General features: G+C 46.3%; 1 protein-coding gene across 1 annotated transcript; it reads left to right on the top strand.

Moving 5' to 3' along the window:
• The first annotated feature begins 11459 nt into the window (after positions 1-11459).
• On the top strand, positions 11460-21543 carry LOC144612242 (zinc-binding protein A33-like). Its single transcript, XM_078431800.1, has 6 exons — positions 11460-12403; positions 12494-12589; positions 15202-15435; positions 16944-16966; positions 17063-17178; positions 20783-21543. Exons 1-6 carry the CDS (start codon positions 11993-11995, stop codon positions 21226-21228), a joined length of 1326 nt encoding a protein of 441 aa, XP_078287926.1. The 5' UTR covers positions 11460-11992; the 3' UTR covers positions 21229-21543.
• The last annotated feature ends 683 nt before the right edge of the window (positions 21544-22226 follow it).

Below are 22226 nucleotides of genomic sequence, written 5' to 3'. Positions count from 1 at the left end.
GCCGCGGGGCGGGGCCAGGGGCGGAGGACGGTGCCAGGGGGGAGGGGCCATGTGAGGTGGGCACGGCCTGGGGCGGGGGCGCGCCAGGGACGGGGGCGGGTCCTGGGGCGGAGGGCGTGGTCCGGGGCGGAGGGCGGGGCGGTTTGTTTGTCCTTTACCCAGAGCGGGCGACGTCTGATCGTCGTTCACGGGGAATTATCATGGGGAAACATAGAAACATAGACAATAGGTGCAGGAGTAGGCCATTCGCCCTTCGAGCCTGCACCGCCATTCAATATGATCATGGCTGATCATCCAACCCCTGATCCCTTTAGCCACAAGGGCCACATCTAACTCCCTCTTAAATATAGCCAATGAACTGGCCTCAACTACCTTCTGTGCAGAGAATTACACAGATTCACCACTCTCTGTGTGAAGAAAAACTTTCTCATCTCGGTCCTAAAAGACTTCCCCCTTATCCTTAAACTGTGACCCCTTGTTCTGGATTTCCCCAACATCGGGAACAATCTTCCTGCATCTAGCCTGTCCAACCCCTTAAGAATTTTATATGTTTCTATAAGATCCCTCAATCTTCTAAATTCCAGCGAGTACAAGCCGAGTCTATCCAGTCTTTCTTCATATGAAAGTCCTGCCATCCCAGGGATCAATCTGGTGAACCTTATCTGTACTCCCTCCATGGCAAGAATGTCTTTCCTCAGATTAGGAGACCAAAACTGTACGCAATACTCCAGGTGTGGTCTCACCAAGGCCCTGTACAACTGTAGCAAAACCTCCCTGCTCCTAAACTCAAATCCTCTTGCTATGAATGCCAACATACCATTCGCTTTCTTCACTGCCTGCTGCACCTGCAGTCCTGCCATCCCAGGGATCAATCTGGTTAACCTTCTACCACCTATTATATTGAATTGTGGGCGTGTGTTATTTGTTTAAACGTTCATTAACGGCTTGAATGGTCGCTCGCTGGAGGCGACAATAGACATTATGTGCAGGAGGAGGCCATTCGGCCCTTCGAGCCTATACGCACCGCCATTCAATGTGATCATGGCTGATCATTCTCAATCAGTACACAGAACGATGAACCACCAATGGCCTTGATTACATCAGGCCCAGGCTTACATGACAGGCAGCAGTGTTAAACAAATCTGTTTTATTATGTACAAAATGCATTTTACAAAATCATCACAAGCTGCACAAAAATGTGCAGAACAAACATCCACTGGATCAGTGACCAGACTTTGTATAAATTACAGGTTTTCAAAGAGCAACAACAGACAATAGTCAATAGATGCAGGAGGAGGCCATTCGGCCCTTCGAGCCAGCACGCCATTCGCCGTGATCATGGCTGATCATCCTCAGTCAGTACCCCGTTCCTGCCTTCTCCCCAGACCCCCCCCCCCCCCCCGCCCCCCTCCCACCCCCGCCCCCCCCCCCCCCCCCACAGCTACGGACAAAGTGTGAACTTTTCATGTTCCACAAGGATCTTGTCGTAAACTTTGGGGTCTGGGACCATGGACACATCTGGTCACATCTGCCACAGAGACGGCGCAGCAGCAAACCCGTTCCCCGTCACCCAGAGACGGGGTGCTCTGTCACCCTCCACGTACAGGGGTCCCCACTCTGCAACTCTCCCGGTCCCACAACACCCGCTCCTCATCCCTGCGAGAGAGAGAGAGGGGGAGAGAAAGGGGGGGGGGGGGAGAGAGGGGGGGAGACGGGGGAGAGAGAGGGGAGAGAGAGAGGCGGGGGAGAGAGAGGGGGGAGAGAGAGAGGGAGAGAGAGAGGGGGGGAGAGGGAGGGGGGGGAGAGAGAGGGGAGGGAGAGAGAGGGGAGGGAGAGAGAGAGAGAAAGAGTAGTGACTGGGCATCGCGGTCCATCCATCCCATTCACTTGCAGGGCAGCGTGACCCCGCAATGTTAGCCGGGGGAGAGGGGACGGGGGGGGGGAGGGGCAGGGAGACGGTGGGGGGAGAGATGGGGGAAGAGAGGTGGCGACCGAGAGGGGAGGGGGGAGGAGACGGAGAGAGGGGGGAAGGAAAGGAAGGGGGGCGGAGAACGGGACGGAGAGAGGGGACGGGACGGAGATGGGGGGGAGGGTGGGGCGACGAGGGGGGAGGGGCGCGGACAGAGGGGAGACGGGGATAGTCACGGCAAGGTGTGGGGGTTGCTGCAGTGATACGATGCCCAGACTCCCAGTACGGCTAGGACGAGAAGGATCACGGTGGGAATGATCACCCAACGACACCTGGACCCTGGAGGAGACAGACCCACACAGCCGTGAAAATGGAGCTTCGCTTAGAGACACAGCGCGGAAACAGGCCCTTCGGCTAGATTTGTATACACTGGAATTTAGAAGGATGAGCGGGGATCTTATCGAAACGTATAAGATTATTAAGGGGTTAGACACGTTGGAGGCAGGAAACATGTTCCCAATGTTTGGGGAAGTCCAGAACAAGGGGCCACAGTTTAAGAATAAGGGGTCGGCCATTTAGAACGGAGACGAGGAAAACATTTTTCAGTCAGAGAGTTGTGAATCTGTGGAATTCTCTGCCTCAGAAGGCAGTGGAGGCCAATTCTCTGAATGCATTCAAGAGAGACCTAGATAGAGCTCTTAAGGATAGCGGAGTCAGGGGGTATGGGGAGAAGGCAGGAACGGGGTACTGATTGAGAATGATCAGCCATGATCATATTCAATGGCGGTGCTGGCTCGAAGGGCCGAATGGCTTCCTCCTGCAGCTATTGTCTATTGGCCCATTGAGTACACTAGTCTTTCCAATCTTTCCTCATATGTCAGTCCCGCCATCCCAGGGATCAATCTCGTCAACCTACGCTGCACTGCCTCAATTACAAGGATGTCCTTCCTCAAATTAGGAGACCAAAACTGTACACAATACTCCAGATGTGGTCTTACCAAGGCCTTGTACAACTGCAGAAGGACCTCTTTAATCCCATACTCAAATCCTCTTGTTATGAAGGCCAACATGCCATTAGCTTTCTTCACTGCCTGCTGTACCTGCACGTCAACTTTCAGTGACTGGTGTACAAGGACACCCAGGTCCCGCTGCACCTCCCCCTTACCTGACCTAACACCATTGAGAAAATAATCTGCCTGCTTGTTTTTGCCATTCTCAATCAGTACCCCGTTCCTGCCTTCTCCCCATACCCCCTGACTCCGCTATCCTTAAGAGCTCTATCTAGCTCTCTCTTGAATGCATTCAGAGAATTGGCCTCCACTGCCTTCTGAGGCAGAGAATTCCACAGATTCACAACTTTCTGACTGAAAAAGTTTTTCCTCCTCTCAGTTCTAAATGGCCGACCCCTCAGCAGGTCAGGCAGCATCTCGGGAGAGAAGGGACGGTCTCGACCCGAAACGTCACCCATTCCTTCTCTCCCGAGATGCTGCCTGACCTCCTGGGTTACTCCAGCATTTTGTGAATAAATACCTTCGAAGAGTTTTTGTATATAGATTAATTAATTAAGAAAGAGATTAATAAAGATATATAATAAATTTATGTGGAGGTTCCCTGAGACATGAAAATTATTTCCAGGGTTCTGCTGAGAAATGCTGGAATGGAGGGAGAGGGATCATGTTCAGGCAGGGGGGATCAGTTTGCATTGGCATCATGTTCGGTACAAACATTATTCCTGTGCTGTTTTCTGGGGTCTGTTGACCATGGGGGCACCGCCTTGAACTAAGGGGGAGCTCAGATGGAATGTGTCAATAATGGTTTGTGTAAAATGGAATCATTTGTAACTTTTCCGGCGCCCTTTAAGTGGCGATTCTTTGCATACCTTGCGTGTGAACAAGAAAACAATATATATATCACTGCGCCTTGACAGATGTGACAAGGAAGTATTCATTCACGGAGAGTGCCGTGTGCAGGCCGGTGGGACTAGGCCAGAATTACCCACCGGGTCAGCATGGGCCGAAGGGCCAGTCTGGGTACTGTGCAACTCTCCACGCCGCTACTCGCCGACCACGCGCAGCTCAAAGTGCTCCACGTCGTGGTTCCTCAGCTCTCTGCCATAGTAGTTTGTCTCTATCTCGTAGGTCCCCTGGTCACCGAGACTCACGGCCCACAGCTCGATGACACCGTCCAGTCGGAAGTGGACTATGTCCCTGTAGGGCGGGCGGATCCAGGACGGACTCTCCGGGCTGTAAGACTTCCAATCCAGGATCGGCAGGACGGGACGGACACGCCACATCGCCACCCTGATCTTCTCGTGGTTGTGGGGCTGGACGGGAAACCTCACGGTCCCACCCACGGGGACAGTGGTGGCCGACGTTCTTGTACCGCACAGAGCCGCAGTGTGGAGACCTGTAACACAACAAGGTCATAGAATTTTTCGAGGATGTAACCAGTAGAGTGGATAAGGGAGAACCAGTCGATGTGTTATATCTGGACCTCCAAAAGGCCTTCGACAAGGTCCCACATAGGAGATTGGGGTACAAACTTAAAGCACACGGTATTGGGGGTTCAGTGATGAGGTGGATAGAGAAAATTGGTTGGCGGACAGGAAGCAAAGGGTAGGAATAAACGGGTCCTTTTCGGAATGGCAGGCAGTGACTAGTGGGGTACCGCAAGGCTCAGTGCTGCGACCCCAGTTATTTACAATATATATTAATGATTTGGACGAGGGAATTGAATGCAAGTTTGCGGATGACACGAAGCTGGGTGACAGTGTTAGCTGCGAGGGGGATGCTAGGAGGCTGCAGAGTGACTTGGATAGATTAGGCGAGTGGGCAAATGCATGGCAGATGCAATATAATGTGGATAAATATGAGGTTATCTACTTTGGCGGCAAGAACAGGAAAGCAGAGTATTACCTGAATGGTGGCCAATTAGGAAAAGGGGAGATGCAACGAGACCTGGGTGTCATGGTGCACCAGTCATTCAAAGCAAGCGTGCAGGTGCAGTAGGCAGTGAAGAACGCCAATGGTATGTTGGCATTCATAGCGAGGGGATTTTAGTATAGGAGCAGGGAGGTTCTGCTGCAGTTGTACAGGGCCTTGGTGAGACCGCACCTGGAGAATTGTGTGCAGTTTTGGTCTCCTAATCTGAGGAAAGACGTTCTAGCCTTAGAGGGAGTACAGAGAAGGTTCACCAGATTGATCCCTGTGATGGCAGGACTTTCATATGAAGAAACACTGGATAGACTGGGCTTACACTCGCTGGAATTGAGAAGACTGAAGGGGGATCTTATAGAAACATATAAAATTCTTAAGGGGTTGGAGAGGCTAGATGCGGGAAGATTGTTCCCGATGTTGGGGGAAGTCCAGAACCAGGGGTCACAGCTTAGGGATAAGGGGGAAGTCCAGAACCAGGGGTCACAGCTTAGGGATAAGGGGGAAGTCTTTTAGGACCGAGATGAGAAAACATTTCTTCACACAGAGAGTGGTGAGTCTGTGGAATTCTCTGCCACAGAAGGTAGTTGAGGCCAGTTCATTGGCTATATTTAAGAGGGAGTTAGATGTGGCCTTGTGGCTAAAGGGATCAGGGGGTATGGAGAGAAGGCAGGTACAGGTTACTGAGCTGGATGATCAGCCATGATCATATTGAATGGCGGTGCAAGCTCGAAGGGCCAAATGGCCTACTCCTGCACCTATTTTCTATGTTTCTATGTTTCTATGTCATTGTACCTGCCTGCTTCACCACCCTCAGAAAACATTGCCCCTCACATTCCCATTGAACCTGACCCCCCCCCCCCCCCCCCCCTCATCCCAGTAACTGTGTGTTTGTGTTGTCATTTGTGAGCGGGGCACCAAGGCACATTCCTTGAATGTGCACATACTTGGCCAATAAACTTATTCATTCATTCATTCATCAACTTATTCATTCATTCATGAAAAGGTGAGGCTAAAGGTGAAAGGAGTCAGAAAGGGGGTCAGGTGAGGAGAGTAGTGAAATGTGAAGCTGCAGGGAGGGGTATGGATACGAGAGTCAGTCTGAAGAAGGTTCTCGGCTCAAAACATCATCTATTCCTTTTCTCCACAGAAGCTGCCTGACCCGCTGAGTTACTCCAGCACTCTGTGAGACGTCACCTATCCATGTTCTCCACAGATGCTGCCTGACCCGCTGAGTTACTCCAGCACTCTGTGAAACGTCACCTATCAATGTTCTCCACAGATGCTGCCTGACCCGCTGAGTTGCTCCAGCTTATTGCGTCTACACTCTTGTTTAAGACCACCACACCCTGGGGAAAAGGCCTGTGACCATCCACAATAACAACGCCCCTCTTGGTTTTATACACCTCAACAAGAATCCCCCTCATCCCCAGAGTAGGGACCTGTAGGGATCTGTGGAATTCTCTGACGCAGAAGGCAGTGGAGGCCAATTCTCTGAATGCATTCAAGAGAGAGCTAGATAGAGCTCTTAAGGATAGTGGAGTCAGGGGGTATGGGGAGAAGGCAGGTACGGGGTACTGATTGAGAATGATCAGCCATGATCACATTGAATGGCGGTGCGTACAGGCTCGTACATTCTCAATCAGTACCAGGTATAATCGAATTTAAAACGTCTAATCGAATTTATAATGTAGGTACCATCGCGTACTATGAGTTCATACATGCATTTGTTTTGTTAAAAAAAAAATTTTAAAAATTTAAAAAATTTAAAAAGATCAGTACCCCGTTCCTGCCTTCTCCCCATAACCCCTGACTCCGCTATCCTTTTTAAATTTTTTTAATTTTATTTAAATTTTAACAAAACATATACATGTATGAACTCATAGTACGCGATGGTACCTACATTATAAATTCGATTATGCATTTTAAATTCGATTATACCTGTATTGTTCTGTATTATCTCCCCACCCACAACCCCCCTCCCCCCACCCCCCAGTTAGAAAAAAAGAGGAAAAAGGAGAAGAAGAAAGATAAAGAAATTTAAAAAATTTAAAAAGGAAAGAAAGAAAGAAAGAAAGAAGAAAGAAAGAAACCTGGAGGCAAGAAGGAAACACTTCCGGCTAATTTCTTATTAAATTCTTTTTAAGGGTATCAAAACAATCCTAAAATTAAATATTTCCAATTCTTAATCCTAGTTTTAAAGTGAATGGGTTCGAAAGTTTCAAAAAGAAATCATATCTATTTCTCAGATTATAAGCAGCTTTTTCTAATGGGATACAACTACGCATTTCTGCAAACCATCTTGCAATTCTTATTTCATTGTGGTCTTTCCAAGTGACCGCTACACATTTTTTTGCTATTGCTATTGCTATTTTGAGAAATCTTTCCTGATATTTATCTAAAATTAACCTTGGTAATATTCCTTTAGTATCTCCCAGTAAAAACAACCTTGAATCCAATGGTATGGTCTTATTCATCAATTGTTCCAAAAAGTTTTTTAGGGCTTTCCAAAAAGGAGTTACCTTCGGACATGCCCATGTGGAGTGTAAAAAAGTACCCACATCCTGGTTGCATCTAAAACAAATTCCAGGTAAATTTGGATTTAAATTGTTAATTTTTTTCGGAGTTAAATGTAATTGATGTAAAAAATTATATTGTACTAAACAATATCTCACATTAATAGTATTTTTCATACTTTCTAAACATAATCTTTCCCAACTTGGTTCATCAATCCTAATATTCAGATCTGTTTCCCATTTTTGTCTTGATTTTTGAATTCCTGTGTTTGGACTAGATGTTTGTAACATTGAAGATATAATTTTTTTAGTTCCCTTGCCCTGAATCAGGGATTCAATTCCTTTAATTTGAAATAAAAACATTGAATTACCTAACTTTTCCCTTAAAAAAGATTGTAATTGATAATAGAAAAAAATACTATTCCCTGGAATTTGATATTTGTTTCTCAATTGAGAAAATTTCAAAAAATTATTTCCTTCGTAGCAATCTCCCATATGTTTAATACCCTTCTGTTCCCAGACTTGTAATATTTGATTATTCCAAGCAAACGGCAGTAGTCTATTTTTTACTAATGGAGTTTTAGCTGTTAGAAAAAATCTTTTATCATTAGCTTTAACTGTTTTCAACAATATATTAATTAAATGTGTTAGCAAAGGTGACTCTTGATCCTTAACTAATAGCTTCGCTTCCCATTTATAGATAAATTCTTCTGGGCATAGTTCTTTTATTTTATCCATCTCAATTTTAACCCATGCTGTTTTTCCACCCTCTTGATAAAAGGATGAAATAAAACTCATTTGTGCTGCCAAATAGTAATTTTTAAAATTTGGTAATTGCAATCCACTTAATTCAAATTTCCATGTTAATTTTTCCAGAGACACACTTGGCATTTTACATTTCCAAACAAAATTTCTCACAATTTTATTCAATTCTTGAAAAAAATTATTTGGTAAAGGTATAGGCAGTGTTTGGAATAAATATTGTATCCTCGGAAAAATATTCATCTTAATACAGTTCACTCTCCCTAGCAATGTAATTGGAAGATTCATTCATTTCTTCAAGTCCTCATCTATTTTTTTAATTAGTGGTTTATAATTTAGTTTATACAGATTATTTAACTTATTATCTACTTTAACCCCTAGATACCATGCCTTCTTTTTGCCATTTAAACTGACTTTCGCTTTTACATTGATCATAATTACCTTCAAAAAGAGGCATTATTTCAGTTTTATCTTTATTAATTTTGTATCCTGATACTTTCCCATATTCTTCCAGTCTGAAATATAATTTTCTTAAGGATTCCAATGGTCTAGTAAGACAAATTAAAACATCATCTGCAAATAAAGTAATTTTGTGATTTTCCTGATTAACTTTAAATCCTTCAATGTCTAAATCTGATCTTATTAGTTCTGCCAGAGGTTCAATAACCAATACAAATAAAGCTGGTGACAAGGGACATCCCTGTCTACTAGATCTTTCCAAATTAAATGATTGAGAAGATTGGCCATTTGTCACCACTTTGGCTTTAGGTTGTTTATAAAGGGCTTTTACCCAGTTAATGAAACCATTTCCCAATCCATACTTTTCTAATACTTTAAATAAAAAATCCCATTCTAACCTGTCAAACGCCTTTTCAGCATCTAAAGCAACTGCTACACTTCATTCCTTTCTTTTCTGTGCTAAATGTAAAATACTTATAAATCTTGCTACATTATCAGATAATCTTTTTTTGACAAATCCAGTTTGGTCCTCTTTAAACAGCTTAGGTAAAAATTCTGCCAATCTCCTTGCCAAAAGCTTAGCAACTATTTTATAATCTGCATTCAACAATGATATTGGTCTATAAGAAGATGCTTTTAAAGGGTCTTTCCCTTTTTTTGGAATTACGATTATAATTGCCATTGAGAAGGATTCTGGTAATGTAGAAGTTTTTTCCGCTTGATGTATCACTTCCATAAATACTGGTACCAAACAAATCTTAAATTTTTTATAGAACTCAGGCGGGAAACCATCTTCCCCTGGTGATTTATTACTTGGTAAAGAATAATAATATATAATAATAATATTCATTTATTGTCATTGCAACGAGTACAACGAAATTAAAAAATAGCCAATCCTGACGGTGCGTACAAACATATATGCAATAAATGCAAAAACAAATAAATACATAAATACAATTAAATACAATTATATGACCGATTTTTTAACGGTGTTGCCTAGTGCAAGGTATGTAATACTTCCTCCACTTCTCTCAAAGTAAAGGAGGCATTTAGTCCCATTTGCTCCTCATTAGAGATTGTTGGTAATTGTATCTTGGATAAAAAATTATTTATCTTAAATTCATCCTTTTCAGATTCAGAATGATACAGATTAGTGTAGAATTGCTTAAATACCTCATTGATTTCTCTAGGTTTATAAGTAATAATGTTTTGATCTGTTCTAATTGAATTTATTGTTCTTAATATTTGTTCTTCTTTCAGTTGCCATGCCAATACCTTGTGCGCTCTTGCTCCTAATTCATAATATCTTTGGTTAGTTCGTAATATTAGTTTTTCTGTTCTGTAAGTATGTAAAGTATTGTATTGAAATTTTTTATTTGCAAGTTGTATTTTTTTTGTATCTGAAGAAGCTTTATGTTAGTCTTTTTCTAGTACGGTGATTTCTTTTTCTAATCTTTCAGATTCCTTCCTATAGTTTTTCTTTATCTTAGACGAGTAGCTTATAATTTGGCCTCTCAAATAAGCCTTCATTGCATCCCATACAATAAATTTATCATTAACTGAATTTAAATTTGTTTCCAAAAATAATCCAATTTGTCCTCGAATAAAATCACAAAAGTCTTGCCTTTTCAATAGTAAAGAGTTGAGTCTCCATCTATATACTGACTGTTCTTTATCTGGCATCGTAATTTTCATTAATAATGGTGAATGATCAGATAACAATCTAGCCTTATAATCTATTTGTATTATTCTACCCCTTAATTGAGCTGAAATCAAAAATAGATCTATTCTAGAATATGTATCATGTCTATTGGAATAAAAGGACGGTGGCGGTGACTGAAACACAATCCGGTATGACGAGAGAAATGAAAAGGAGAGTCCGCAAGATCTACCTGGTTGAATAACTTGAGTAATACATTGTGCTATTATTTGCATTGCTTTTCATCAGCTTCGTGAGTTAATACAAGGCTGTTCTTAATAAACAAAACATAGCCTTCTTATTAAGGAATTAATGTAAGTCGGTGATCAATTTCTCAGGACGTAGATGTCGCGGCACGAACAGCATTTATTGCACATCACTAATTGCCCTCTGAGTAGATTGCTCGGCCATTTCCAAGGACATTTGATCTTCAACCGAGTTGGATCTTTAACAAAATAAGAGTGTTGCGCTCATCTTTTTTCAGACAGTTTATTTTTTTCAAGTATTCGAGGCGATTAACTGTATTTAAGGTGCGGAAAAATAATTTACATTGTGTCCCTGGATTGTGCCACTGGATTCCTCGTTCGATAATTAAATCGGTGCCTCGCCACCGCACCCCAACCTCTAGTTGATGCCTCGAGTTCTTATTTCTTGGTCCTCCAAAATATTCCAAATGGAATTTAAACTGGAGGTGGCGGAGTATGGACTTAAGCAAGAAGGGCTTCTTGGAGACGAAGAGCTGACATAAATTTAGTTGCCTAATATGTAATTTAGTAGCCTAATATGCAAACCGCCGGGGATTTAAAAAAATTACAACAATAGAAGTCTCGGATACAATAATTACCTTGGCTCCGATCTGGTTGCCACATCGGCCGGCTTGTATGTGCACGATCTCCCGCATGGGAAATGTGTTAATTTGAGTTTAGGGAAGGAACGAATGTAAGAAAGAGAGAAAGAAAGACGGAAGCCGGACTGTCCCGCTGGTTTGCAGAGTGACCGCGCCGCTCTCAGCAGTTCACCAGTTCCTGTGGGATTGCGGCCCTTCAGTTAATAACCATGTCCAAAACCGGGATTATTCCCGTCACGATCTCACACACCTTTATAAGATCACCCCTCATCCTCCTGCGCTCCAAGGAATAAGGTCCAGGTCTGCCCAATCTCTCCCTACAGTGAGGCCCTCAGACCCTGGCAACGTCCTCATAAGTATCTCTACATCCTTTCCAATGTATCCACATTCTTCAAACAGCAGAGTGAACAAAACTGAACACATTAGTCCACACTGGACATCCTTAATATGAAATGATGCACGGCTTACCCAAATATAGATGCACCTGAAGACTGGAGCGCGAGAGACGAGTGAACTGATGTGGATTAAAATATGTTTGAATAATATTACTTCCATCCTGATCCCGGGCTGTGAACGGAGATGCGGGCGGCGGGTTCCACTGGCCAACAGGTGCAACGCCTCCTCAGTTACACCTCCTTAGCGCTGGTCCCTGTCCCTTTCTGTCCTGCCTTACACAATCCCAGGGCAATCTCTCCCCTTTCGTCTATATTCAAGCCGGTTTAATGTCTAACTGACCCCTCCCTCGAGTGATTAGTTGGAAGTGGCCAGGACACCTTCACACTGAACACTTGCAGCCAAATAAGGTCATTGCCCGAGACGGCAGCGCGCGCAGTGGGAAACACTGAACCAGGAAGTGGCGGAGTTACAATGGCTGCGAAAGACCCGGTCGAGAGTTGGACCGAGGAGGTAGTTTGTCCCATCTGCCTCGATTTCTTCACCGATCCGGTTACACTGGAGTGCGGGCACAACTTCTGCCGCTCCTGTATCACACAGAGTTGGGACAGGGAGGAGAGAAACTCCTGCCCGGAATGTAGAGAGGAGTTTACAGACCGCGCCCTCAAAGTAAATCGGGCCTTGGCGAGACTGGCTGAGAAAGCTCGAACACTGAGCCTGAATCGGACGGAGAAGGAAAGTAAACTTCACTGCGAGAAACATCAGGAAGAACTGAAGCTGTTTTGTGAGACTGATAAGAAGCTGATCTGTGTGATCTGTCGAGATGCGATGGAACACAAGACTCACAGCTTCTTACCGATAGAGGAAGCTGTTGAAATCTACAAGGTAATAGCAAACCGATTTTGATCGCATCATTGTGTGATCTCTTCTTTATTGGCTAACAAATTTCTTCTCTGATCTCACACCCAATGCCAGAATCAGGTGAAATCTTCCTTCGAATCTTTCACAAAAAAGAAATCAGAGATGCAGCAAATGGAGCAGCAACAGCAAGAGAAGATTTCTGGAGTTCTGGTGAGGTTTTCCAATTTCGATTACCAGATCTTGTACAGTTTTCGTCAACGTGATGTGTGTGTCACGTGAGGACACCTCTCTAAAGCCCAGGAGTCGAGGGTTGGAGCTATGGAGAGACACTGGGTGGGAAGGCACTTAGATGGAGTGGATGTGGAAAGGATGTTTGCACTGGTGGGACAGTCGAGGACCAGATGTCATTGCCTCTGTACTAAAGTGCGCTCTTTCATAAAGGAGGTGAGGAGGAACTTCTTTAGTCAGAGGGTAGTTAATCTGTGTAACTCATTGCGCAGAGGGCTGTAGAGGCCTGCGGATATTTTTGAGGCAGAGAGAGACAGAGGGAGGGCGTGCAGCGTAGGTTCACTAGGTTAATTCCCGGAATGGCGGGACTGTCGTATGTTGAAAGGCTGGAGTAATTAGGCTTGTATACACTGGAATTTATAAGGATGAGGGGGGATCTTATTGAAACATATAAGATAATTAGGGGATTGGACACATTAGAGGCAGGAAACGTGTTTCCAATGTTGGGGGAGTCCAGAACAAGGGGCCAAAGTTTAAGAATAAGGGGTAGGCCATTTAGAACGGAGATGAGGAAGAACTTTTTCAGTCAGAGAGTGGTGAAGGTGTGGAATTCTCTGCCTCAGAAGACAGTGGAGGCCAGTTCGTTGGATGCTTTCAAGAGAGAGCTGGATAGAGCTCTTAAGGATAGCGGAGTGAGGGGGTATGTGGAGAAGGCAGGAACGGGGTACTGATTGAGAGTGATCGGCCATGATCGCATTGAATGGCGGTGCTGGCTCGAAGGGCTGAATGGCCTCCTCCTGCACCTATTGTCTATTGTCTATAAATTCCCGATTGGAACAGGTGTCAATTGTTACGGGGTGAAGGCAGGAATATTGGATGAGACCACGAATGAGTGGCGATGTTGACTCGATGAGCCGATTGGCCCAATTCTACTCCTGTCAACTTTCCTCTTTTATCCTTACTAGCGGAATCAATAACCAGGGGACATATGCTTAATGTGTGAGGGGAAAGATTTACTACGAATCTTTTTCACACAGCATATGGTGGGGATATGGGACAGACTGCCAGAGGAGGTGGTTGAGTCAGGTATAACAACATATATAATACACAAGCTGCTGTGGACCCGTTGGATCAAAACATCTCCTGCATTTGTGTCGCATCGTCCCCTCTCCCCCCTCCCCCACCCCCCCCCCCCCCAACTTACCCACTCCGACCCCCTTCACATCAACGGGCCCCACCTGCGCAGGCGCGGACCCGGGCTTCCCATTGTGACATCGGACACGGAGGTATTACTGCGCAGGCGCGGCCGACGCGTCGGGAGAGTGGAAAACGCATTTATTAAAGTTTTAAAAAAATTAAGTTTAAAAAGTGAATAACTTTTAAAATATAACAAACATTTGAACCGGACGGCAATGGTGAGTAAGATTTGCCTTATTGTGCGTTTTGGCTCCATTTCGGGTACAAATATGTATATATACAAGATGGGAGGTTTAGTAATATATATAGATTTGGACCGCGATATGGATTAGAAAGGTTTAGAATGACTTGGGCCAAAAGCGGGCAGGTGGAACCAGAGTAGGTGCGTCACCTTGGGTGGCATGGGCAAGTTGGACTGCTATTGAGGGCGTGCAGCGTAGGTTTACTAGGTTAATTCCCGGAATGGCGGGACTGTCATATGTTGAAAGACTGGAGCGACTAGGCTTGTATACACTGGAATTTAGAAGGATGAGAGGAGATCTTACCAAAACGTATAAGATTATTAAGGGGTTGGACACGTTCGAGGCAGGAAACATGTTCCCAATGTTGGGGGAGTCCAGAACAAGGGGCCACAGTTTAAGAATAAGGGGTAGGCCATTTAGAACTGAGATGAGGAAAAACTTTTTCAGGCAGAGAGTTGTGAATCTGTGGAATTCTCTGCCTCAGAAGGCAATGGAGGCCAATTCTCTGAATGCATTCAAGAGAGAGCTAGATAGAGCTCTTAAGGATAGCGGAGTCAGGGGGTATGGGGAGAAGGCAGGAACGGGGTACTGATTGAGAATGATCAGCCATGATCACATTGAATGGTGGTGCGTACAGGCTCGAAGGGCCGAATGGCCTCCACCTGCACCTATTGTCTATTGACTTGTTTCCGCACAGTCACCTATGTGACTCTACGCCTTGCTGGTGTCTCCTTCTTCTGGTGACATGGTTCTAGTCTGATCTCGGTGCTGTCCGTGTTATTTACGCATTCTCCCTGTGACAGCGAGGGATTCATATCACATCCCAAAGTCAGACGGGTTAGATGACCAGATGGCAACTGCATGTTATGCTCGTGAAAGTGGGCGGTGGGCGAATGAGTGGGAATGAAGGGGCAGGCGAAATGGAATAAGCATTAAGACACGCATTTGATTTGCCACGGTAATTAAAGACACGGATTAAATCAAGTGAATGGGACTATCGTAGATGTCTACAAAGGGCAGCATGGACATGGTGGGCCAAATGACTTATTATTGTGCTCCGTGCCACAAGGGTGATTGGCCAACTAACCCCTCCCATTTCGTTAGGAAACACAATAGAGTAATATGACATATTGATCTTCACCTTCCCTTTCACAGGAACAGTCACACGATTTTCAGTCACAGATGACATCCCATTTCGCTGAACTGCACCAGATTCTCACTGAGAAAGAGCGATGCGTGCTGGCGGATATCCGGGAAGAAGCGGAGAAGATTCGACAACCAATGGAGAAAGGTCTTCAAGAGATTCAAGCGAATTTAAATTCGATCCAAAAGGAACTCTCAACGTTGCAGAATCAGATGGATCAAAAAGACAACGGGATATTTCTGAAGGTGAGGGGTTACCCTGCTGTTAGGCGAAGTGAAACTGCACAGTCACAACATGGTGGGTGACATTTCTGAAATGAATGCATCATTTCCCAGTAATTCAGAGCTGGGTCAATGTTCCGTCTGTTCCAGCGCCGTGCTGCTGTTCGTCCCAAACGAAAGAACCTCCTGATTAAACTGTGGGATCCCAACACGGCCTGCAAACTCCTTGAGAAAGAGTCGCTGTGACCTTGTCACTGAGTTAGTGAACGTGTAATATTTCCCCGAAAAGAAGGAAAATCTGCAGGGATCATAAGACCATGGGGAAAGTCTTTTGTATGGTCAGCATTAGAGGAAAGGAGTTTGTGGCATTAGAGCATCCCCTTGAAGGTAGTCTAATGATTTTAGCCTGGGATACACATTGGAATCTGACCTCCTCAACAGCACTTAATTGGACCTGTCCTATCCCTAGTTATCCTGCTCTGAAATGGGAATGTTCTCCCCCGGTTATTCTTTTGCTGGTAATACACTTGTAGAATCTTGTCGAGGGGGTTGTCACAATTATCCGACCCACATCATGAGCACCTTGCATGGAATTCATGACGTGATGTTACAGTAATGGAGGCAACACAAAAGTGAATCACCGGGATCATTGCAGGATGATGGGGTTGTCTCATCAGCTGTCTTTATCGAGGTTGGATCGATATTTCTTGCAGTTTAAAAGAATGAGGAGTCATTTTACCATTGTCTCCAAGGTCCACGACTGGACAGAGGGCAGTGAATCTCTGAAATTCTCCAACCCAGAGACATTTGGGGATTTAAACTGTTGGCAGTATTTGAACCAGAAGGAGAGACATTTTTTTTTGTTGAAACTTCCAGGAATTGAACATGAGGGGAATGGGGCAAAAAGGGAGAGTTCTGTCCTGGGCAAGATTATCCATGGCCACATTGTGGGGGTTAGCATTGAAATCTAGAATCTGGCGCACACATCATCGTTTGTCATCTGTTATCCATGAATTGGACCTGAAGGGAATGGGGAAAACAGGGGCAACTCTCTTGTGCTTATCCAGCTTCCCCTTCAATGTATCTCCAGTATTGGCTTCGGCCACTTTTGTGCGATTGAGTTCCACGTTCCCTTTGCTGCATTACTAATGGGATTTATTAAAGGCCATCCCATATTTCATCTTTGAATTTTGTTCTCCCTAAAAGTAGGAATACTGTTAGTCGCCCCACCCATTTAAATCCACAGATAATTTTTAATCGTTCCACCCCTTCATTCCCTGCCATCTTCTTCAGATAACACCCCACCATCTTCTCATTCTTCCCCGTAACATGCCCCCTCTCAGCGATGGCATAATTTTCATGTGCGTTCCGTGTGTTCTTTGTCCCTACGGAAATATTGTATCCACTTTATGTGTGGCTGCCGCAATAAGAGTTGGTAAATACGAATCTTGTGGCAATTTGCTTGCCATTTTGGTTGTCGGGATGCAGATATTCTGGCCCAGTTATTCAGATTTGTGTTTTGTTTCTTTCAGGAGGCAGCTGGTCGGAAAAGGAGGTAGGATACACTCTTGATTGAAACGGTGCATGTTTTTGTAGAACAGCTCCGAAATTGTTGAAGGTCAGATTCTAACTAGCTGTTAAATATTTGCAGGGTTAGTGATGCGGTTAATACATTGTCAGTGACAGATGGGGCCTTGCCGATTGAAAAGATTCATCACCACTTTGTGTTGAACACGTTGTGGAAAGCAACCTGTGTCATTCAACGAGGTAAAACTTGTTCAGTTTCCATTCTTCTTATTGATTACACCACAAATGTAAGCATTACGCAGTAATTGTACCCGCCTCCGCCTCTGACATCTCGTTCTATCTCTCGACCATTCACCGTCTGAAAACATTGACCTTCACTGCCTTTCCCAATTTTACCATCTCACCTTAAACTGATGCCCTCAATCTTTAGACTTCAGAAAATTCTGTCTTCCATTCTTCAGCCCATTATACCCGCTAATTAAGATCACTCTTCATCTCAGATAAACTTCTTCTCTGTCCATGACGCCATCAATGTTAGTGTCCTCCACAAAACTACTAACCATGCCACCCACATACTCATACAAAGCTCCCATATAAATAACGACCAACAATGGACAGAGCATCAAGCTCTATGGCACACCCTTTGTGAGAGCCTCCAGTGTGCATCCCTCAACCAACCCACTGTCTTCTGACTTCAGGCCACGGCTGTGCTCCATTGTGTAACTCGCCCTGTATTCTATCAGATACAAACATCCAGACCGCGTACCATGCAGAGGGTTGAAGTTGGTTCTCCAGCATGGCTGTAAATATCTGGAATTGTGTGACCTAATTAATGGCGTCAGACCAGATTTTTGGATATATGTGAAGGGGAAATAGTTGGATATTGGAAAGATCATTAAACTGCGGGTTATGGGGACGTCACACTGAAGAGGAATTGGAGCCATCTTAGATCAGCCATGATCACATTGAACAGAGGATGTGCCTGAGGGGCGGCACCTACTCCCGTATCTACTTTCTTCCTGTCATGTTTTTTTCTACTTAAACAAAGTTACGCTTTGCACTGAGGGAATGCAGCAACGATTGACAATACTTGTTTCTGTGATGATATGTGTTGTGCGGGTGAGATTGAGTAGACTCGGCCTGTGTACTCGAGAGTTCAGTTGTATTTGAGGAGATCTGACTGTTCCGTGGGCTGGGTGTAGCGGGGTTGTCCCCCCTGTCTGAGGGGTCTGAAGCCAGCAGCCACCCTCTCAGAATGTGGGCTGGACCATTTAGGACAAAGATAAGGAGTCATTATAAGAAAATAACTGCAGATGCTGGTACAAATCGATTTATTCACAAAATGCTGGAGTAACTCAACAGGTCAGGCAGCATCTCGGGAGAGAAGGAATGGGTGACGTTTCGGGTTGAGACCCTTCTTCAGACTGATGTCAGGGGGGCAGGACAAAGGAAGGATATAGGTGGAGACAGGAAGATAGAGGGAGATCTGGGAAGGAGGAGGGGAAGGGAGGGACAGAGGAACTATCTAAAGTTGGAGAAGTCAATGTTCATACCACTGGGCTGCAAACTGCCCAGGCGAAATATGAGGTGCTGTTCCTCCAATTTCCGGTGGGCCTCACTATGGCACTGGAGGAGGCCCATGACAGAAAGGTCAGACTGGGAATGGGAGGGGGAGTTGAAGTGCTCGGCCACCGGGAGATCAGTTTGGTTAATGCGGTCCGAGCGCAGGTGTTCAGCGAAGCGATCGCCGAGCCTGCGCTTGGTTTCGCCGATGTAAATAAGTTGACATCTAGAGCAGCGGATGCAATAGATGAGGTTGGAGGAGGTGCAGGTGAACATTTGTTTCACCTGGAAAGATCGTTTGGGTCCTTGGATGGAGTTGATGGGGGAGGTAAAGGGACAGGTGTTGCATCTCGTGCGGTTGCAGGGGAAAGTGCCCGAGGTTGGGGTGGTTTGGGTAGGAAGGGATGAGTGGACCAGGGATTTACGGAGGGAACGGTCTCTGCGGAACGCAGAGAGGGGAGGGGATGGGAAGATGTGGCCAGTGGTGGGGTCCCGTTGTAGGTGACGGAAATGTTGGTGGATGATATGTTGGATCCACTGGCTGGTGGGGTGGAAGGTGAGAACGAGGGGGATTCTGTCTTTGTTGCGAGTGGGGGGAGGGGGAGCAAGAGCGGAGCTGCGGGATGTAGAAGAGACCCTAGTGAGAGCCTCATCTATAATGGAGGAGGGGAAGCCCCGTTTTCTAAAGAACAAGGACATCTCGGAAGCCCTAGTCTGAAAACCTCATCCCGGGCGCAGATGCAGCGTAGACGGAGGAATTTGGAGTAGGGGATAGACTTTTTGCAGGGGACCGGGTGGGAAGAAGTGTAGTCCAGATAGCTGTGCGAGTCAGTGGGTTTATAGTAAATGTCCGTCACTAGTCTGTCTCCTGTGATGGAGACGATGAGGTCCAGAAACGGGAAGGAGATGTCAGAAATAGTCCAGGTATATTTAAGGGCAGGATGGAAATTGGAGGTGAAGTGTATGAAGCCAGTGAGCTCTGCATGGGTGCAAGAGGTAGCACCAATGCAGTCGTCGATGTAGCGGAGGTAGAGTCATTGGGGTTATTGCTGCACGCAATGAGGTAGAGTCAAAGAGTCATTGCTGCACGCAAAGTCTGGGGAGCCTTAGGAATTCCCTACACTGGTGGCTGTGAAGACTCAGCCTTTCAGTACTCTTGGAGCCAGAGAGCCATGGATGTACATTACAGGGTCAGGCCCTTCAGCCCATGTCCATGTCCATCTTTTTTTCCGGGCCAAATAGAACCATGTTATTTTACGCTTTGATTGCAAAATCGCAATGCCTCTGAAATGTCGCGATGACATCTGATTCCACCACCTACTCGGGCAAAATATTCCAGTTATTAACATCTCTTTGTGTAAAGAAAACTGCGTCCTCCAGTATTGATATACCTGCATGACAATAAAGTATCGGTGATCTAGCCTATATCCTGCTGCAGACTTTGACAGACTTCCTTGCTGTCCACAACAATAACAGTTCTCCACAAACTCAGTAATCACACCTTCTACCTCCAACCACCAAACCAATTGTGGATCCATTTCACCTGCTCGCCTTGGATCCCACCTGCCTTCGCTTTCTGGACCAGCCCTTACACGCGGAACATTGTCAAGTCCCTCAGTGTAGTTCATATATTGGTTTACAATGAGATCAGTGTGTTAGTTGTACACACCCATCAAATCCACCCGTGGATCCGCTCTCTTTCAACGACCCCACAACCACAAGTCTCCACCCATTCTGTCCAACACCCGAACATTCAACCTCTGCTTCCTTCCATGGTCCAAGCCACCCCTCCCTCTCTCTCACCCTCCACTCATAGAAACAGGGGCAGGTCATCTGGCCCCTCGTGTCTGCCCCCTTTCACTGTGACCATGATGACCCCACCACCCACCTCTACCTCCTCTTTAACAACCTCAAATTACCACTCACCTCTATATCCTCCTGCTCCGATCTGCCTCCATATGTGAGTCCCCCCCCCCTTCGTTTCTCCTTCACCACCGCAATCTCCCAATCCTCCTTACTCTCCGCACCCGTCCTCCCCGTCCACCCTCCCCCACCTCACGAAATTCCCCTCTCCATCCCTGGATTAAAAACTCCGGGGGGGAGATGTCTGTTGTCCCCCCGATGTGGTTGTGGGTGAAACCCCGGGCAGGGTTTCAGTTGTCCGCCCGCCTGTGCCTGAGGCCGAGCGGCCTCTCCCCCGGTCCCGGGGCCGCGCTGCCCGAGTCTCCCCCCGACCCCCCCCCCCCCCGGGGACTCTCTGATTCTCTGCTTCTCCCCCCAGTCTCCGTCACCCTGGATGTGGAAACAGCGCATGCGCAGCTCGAGGTGTCTGAGGATCAGAAGAGGGTGAGACGGACCGGGATAGAGAGGAGTCTCCCTGACACCGGGAAGAGGTTTACAGACTGGCCGTGTGTGCTGGGATCGGAGGGGTTCACATCGGGGAGACATTACTGGGAGGTGGAGGTGGCGGGGAGTGAGGTCTGGAGTCTGGGAGTCGCCGCAGAGTCTGTGGAGAGGAAGAGACGGGACACACCGACCCCGGAGACTGGAGTCTGGAGCATCTTGCGGGGGGGTGACAAGTTTGATGCAGCCACCTCCCCTCGATCCCCTCTCCCCGCCCGTCCCATCCCCGGGAGGGTGGGAGTTTATCTCAGTTACGAGTCAGGGGACAGTTTAATTTTACGACGCGGCCACCAAGTCCCATCTCCACACCTTCACTGGGAATAAATTCACGGGGAAAGTTTATCCTTTCTTCGGGACTTGGGATGGAAACGAGTGGCTGAGACTCTGCTCCGGTTCCGCTCCGGGTGTGTAAAAGGGTCGGGTCCCGGGACCGGCTTCAGGAGCGGGGCTCAGGGGCTGTGGGGCAGAAACCCGGTGGACAACAGGTCGGCGCTGAACGGCTCCCATTTAATCCCCAAACTGCAACATGACCCCCCACCTTCCATCCTTAATACTCTGACTGACGAAGGGCAATGTGCCAAAAGCCTTTTTGACCGCCTTATCCACCTGCGACTCGACCTTCAAGGAACCATGCCCCTGAACTCCTAGATCCCTCTGCTCTACAACACTCCCCAGAGGGACTACCGTTCACCGTGTGGGTCCCGCCCTTGTTCCACGTCCACAAAATGCAACACCTCATTACAACATCGGGGGCTCCAGTCTGCGACCCGCCGGCGCGCACATCACCCGCTGTGGCTCCGCTCACGTTTGTAACTCTTCACCTTTAACTTGACGTTTAATAAAGTCTTTAAAAATATACCCCGGGTTTGAGTTCTCTCCGCGTCCCCGCGTCACGGTACAGAGATCTCTTCAAACAGCAGACACGAGGATCCGTGGATACTGGGTTTACAAAAGGAAAAAGACACACAGAGAGCTGGAGTAACTCAGCGGGTCAGGCAGCATCTGTGGGGAACATGGATAGTTGACGTTTCACAGAGAGCTGGAGTAACTCAGCGGGTCTGGCAGCATCTGTGGAGAACATGGATAGGTGTCGGTTGTCATGGGAGATTTCAACATGCATGTAGACTGGGAAAATCAGGTTGGTAATGGACCCCAGGAAAGAGAGTTTGTGGAGTGCCTCCGAGATGGATTCTAGAACAGCTTGTACTGGAACCGACCAGGGAGAAGGCAATTCTGGATTTAGTGTTGTGTAATGAACCTGATCTGATAAGGGGACTTGAGGTAAAAGAGCCATTAGGAGGCAGTGACCACAATATGATAAG

Source organism: Rhinoraja longicauda, chromosome 43, assembly GCF_053455715.1.
Source record: "Rhinoraja longicauda isolate Sanriku21f chromosome 43, sRhiLon1.1, whole genome shotgun sequence".
Lineage (NCBI taxonomy): Eukaryota > Metazoa > Chordata > Chondrichthyes > Rajiformes > Arhynchobatidae > Rhinoraja > Rhinoraja longicauda.
This window is presented reverse-complemented; position numbering and strand designations above follow the sequence as displayed.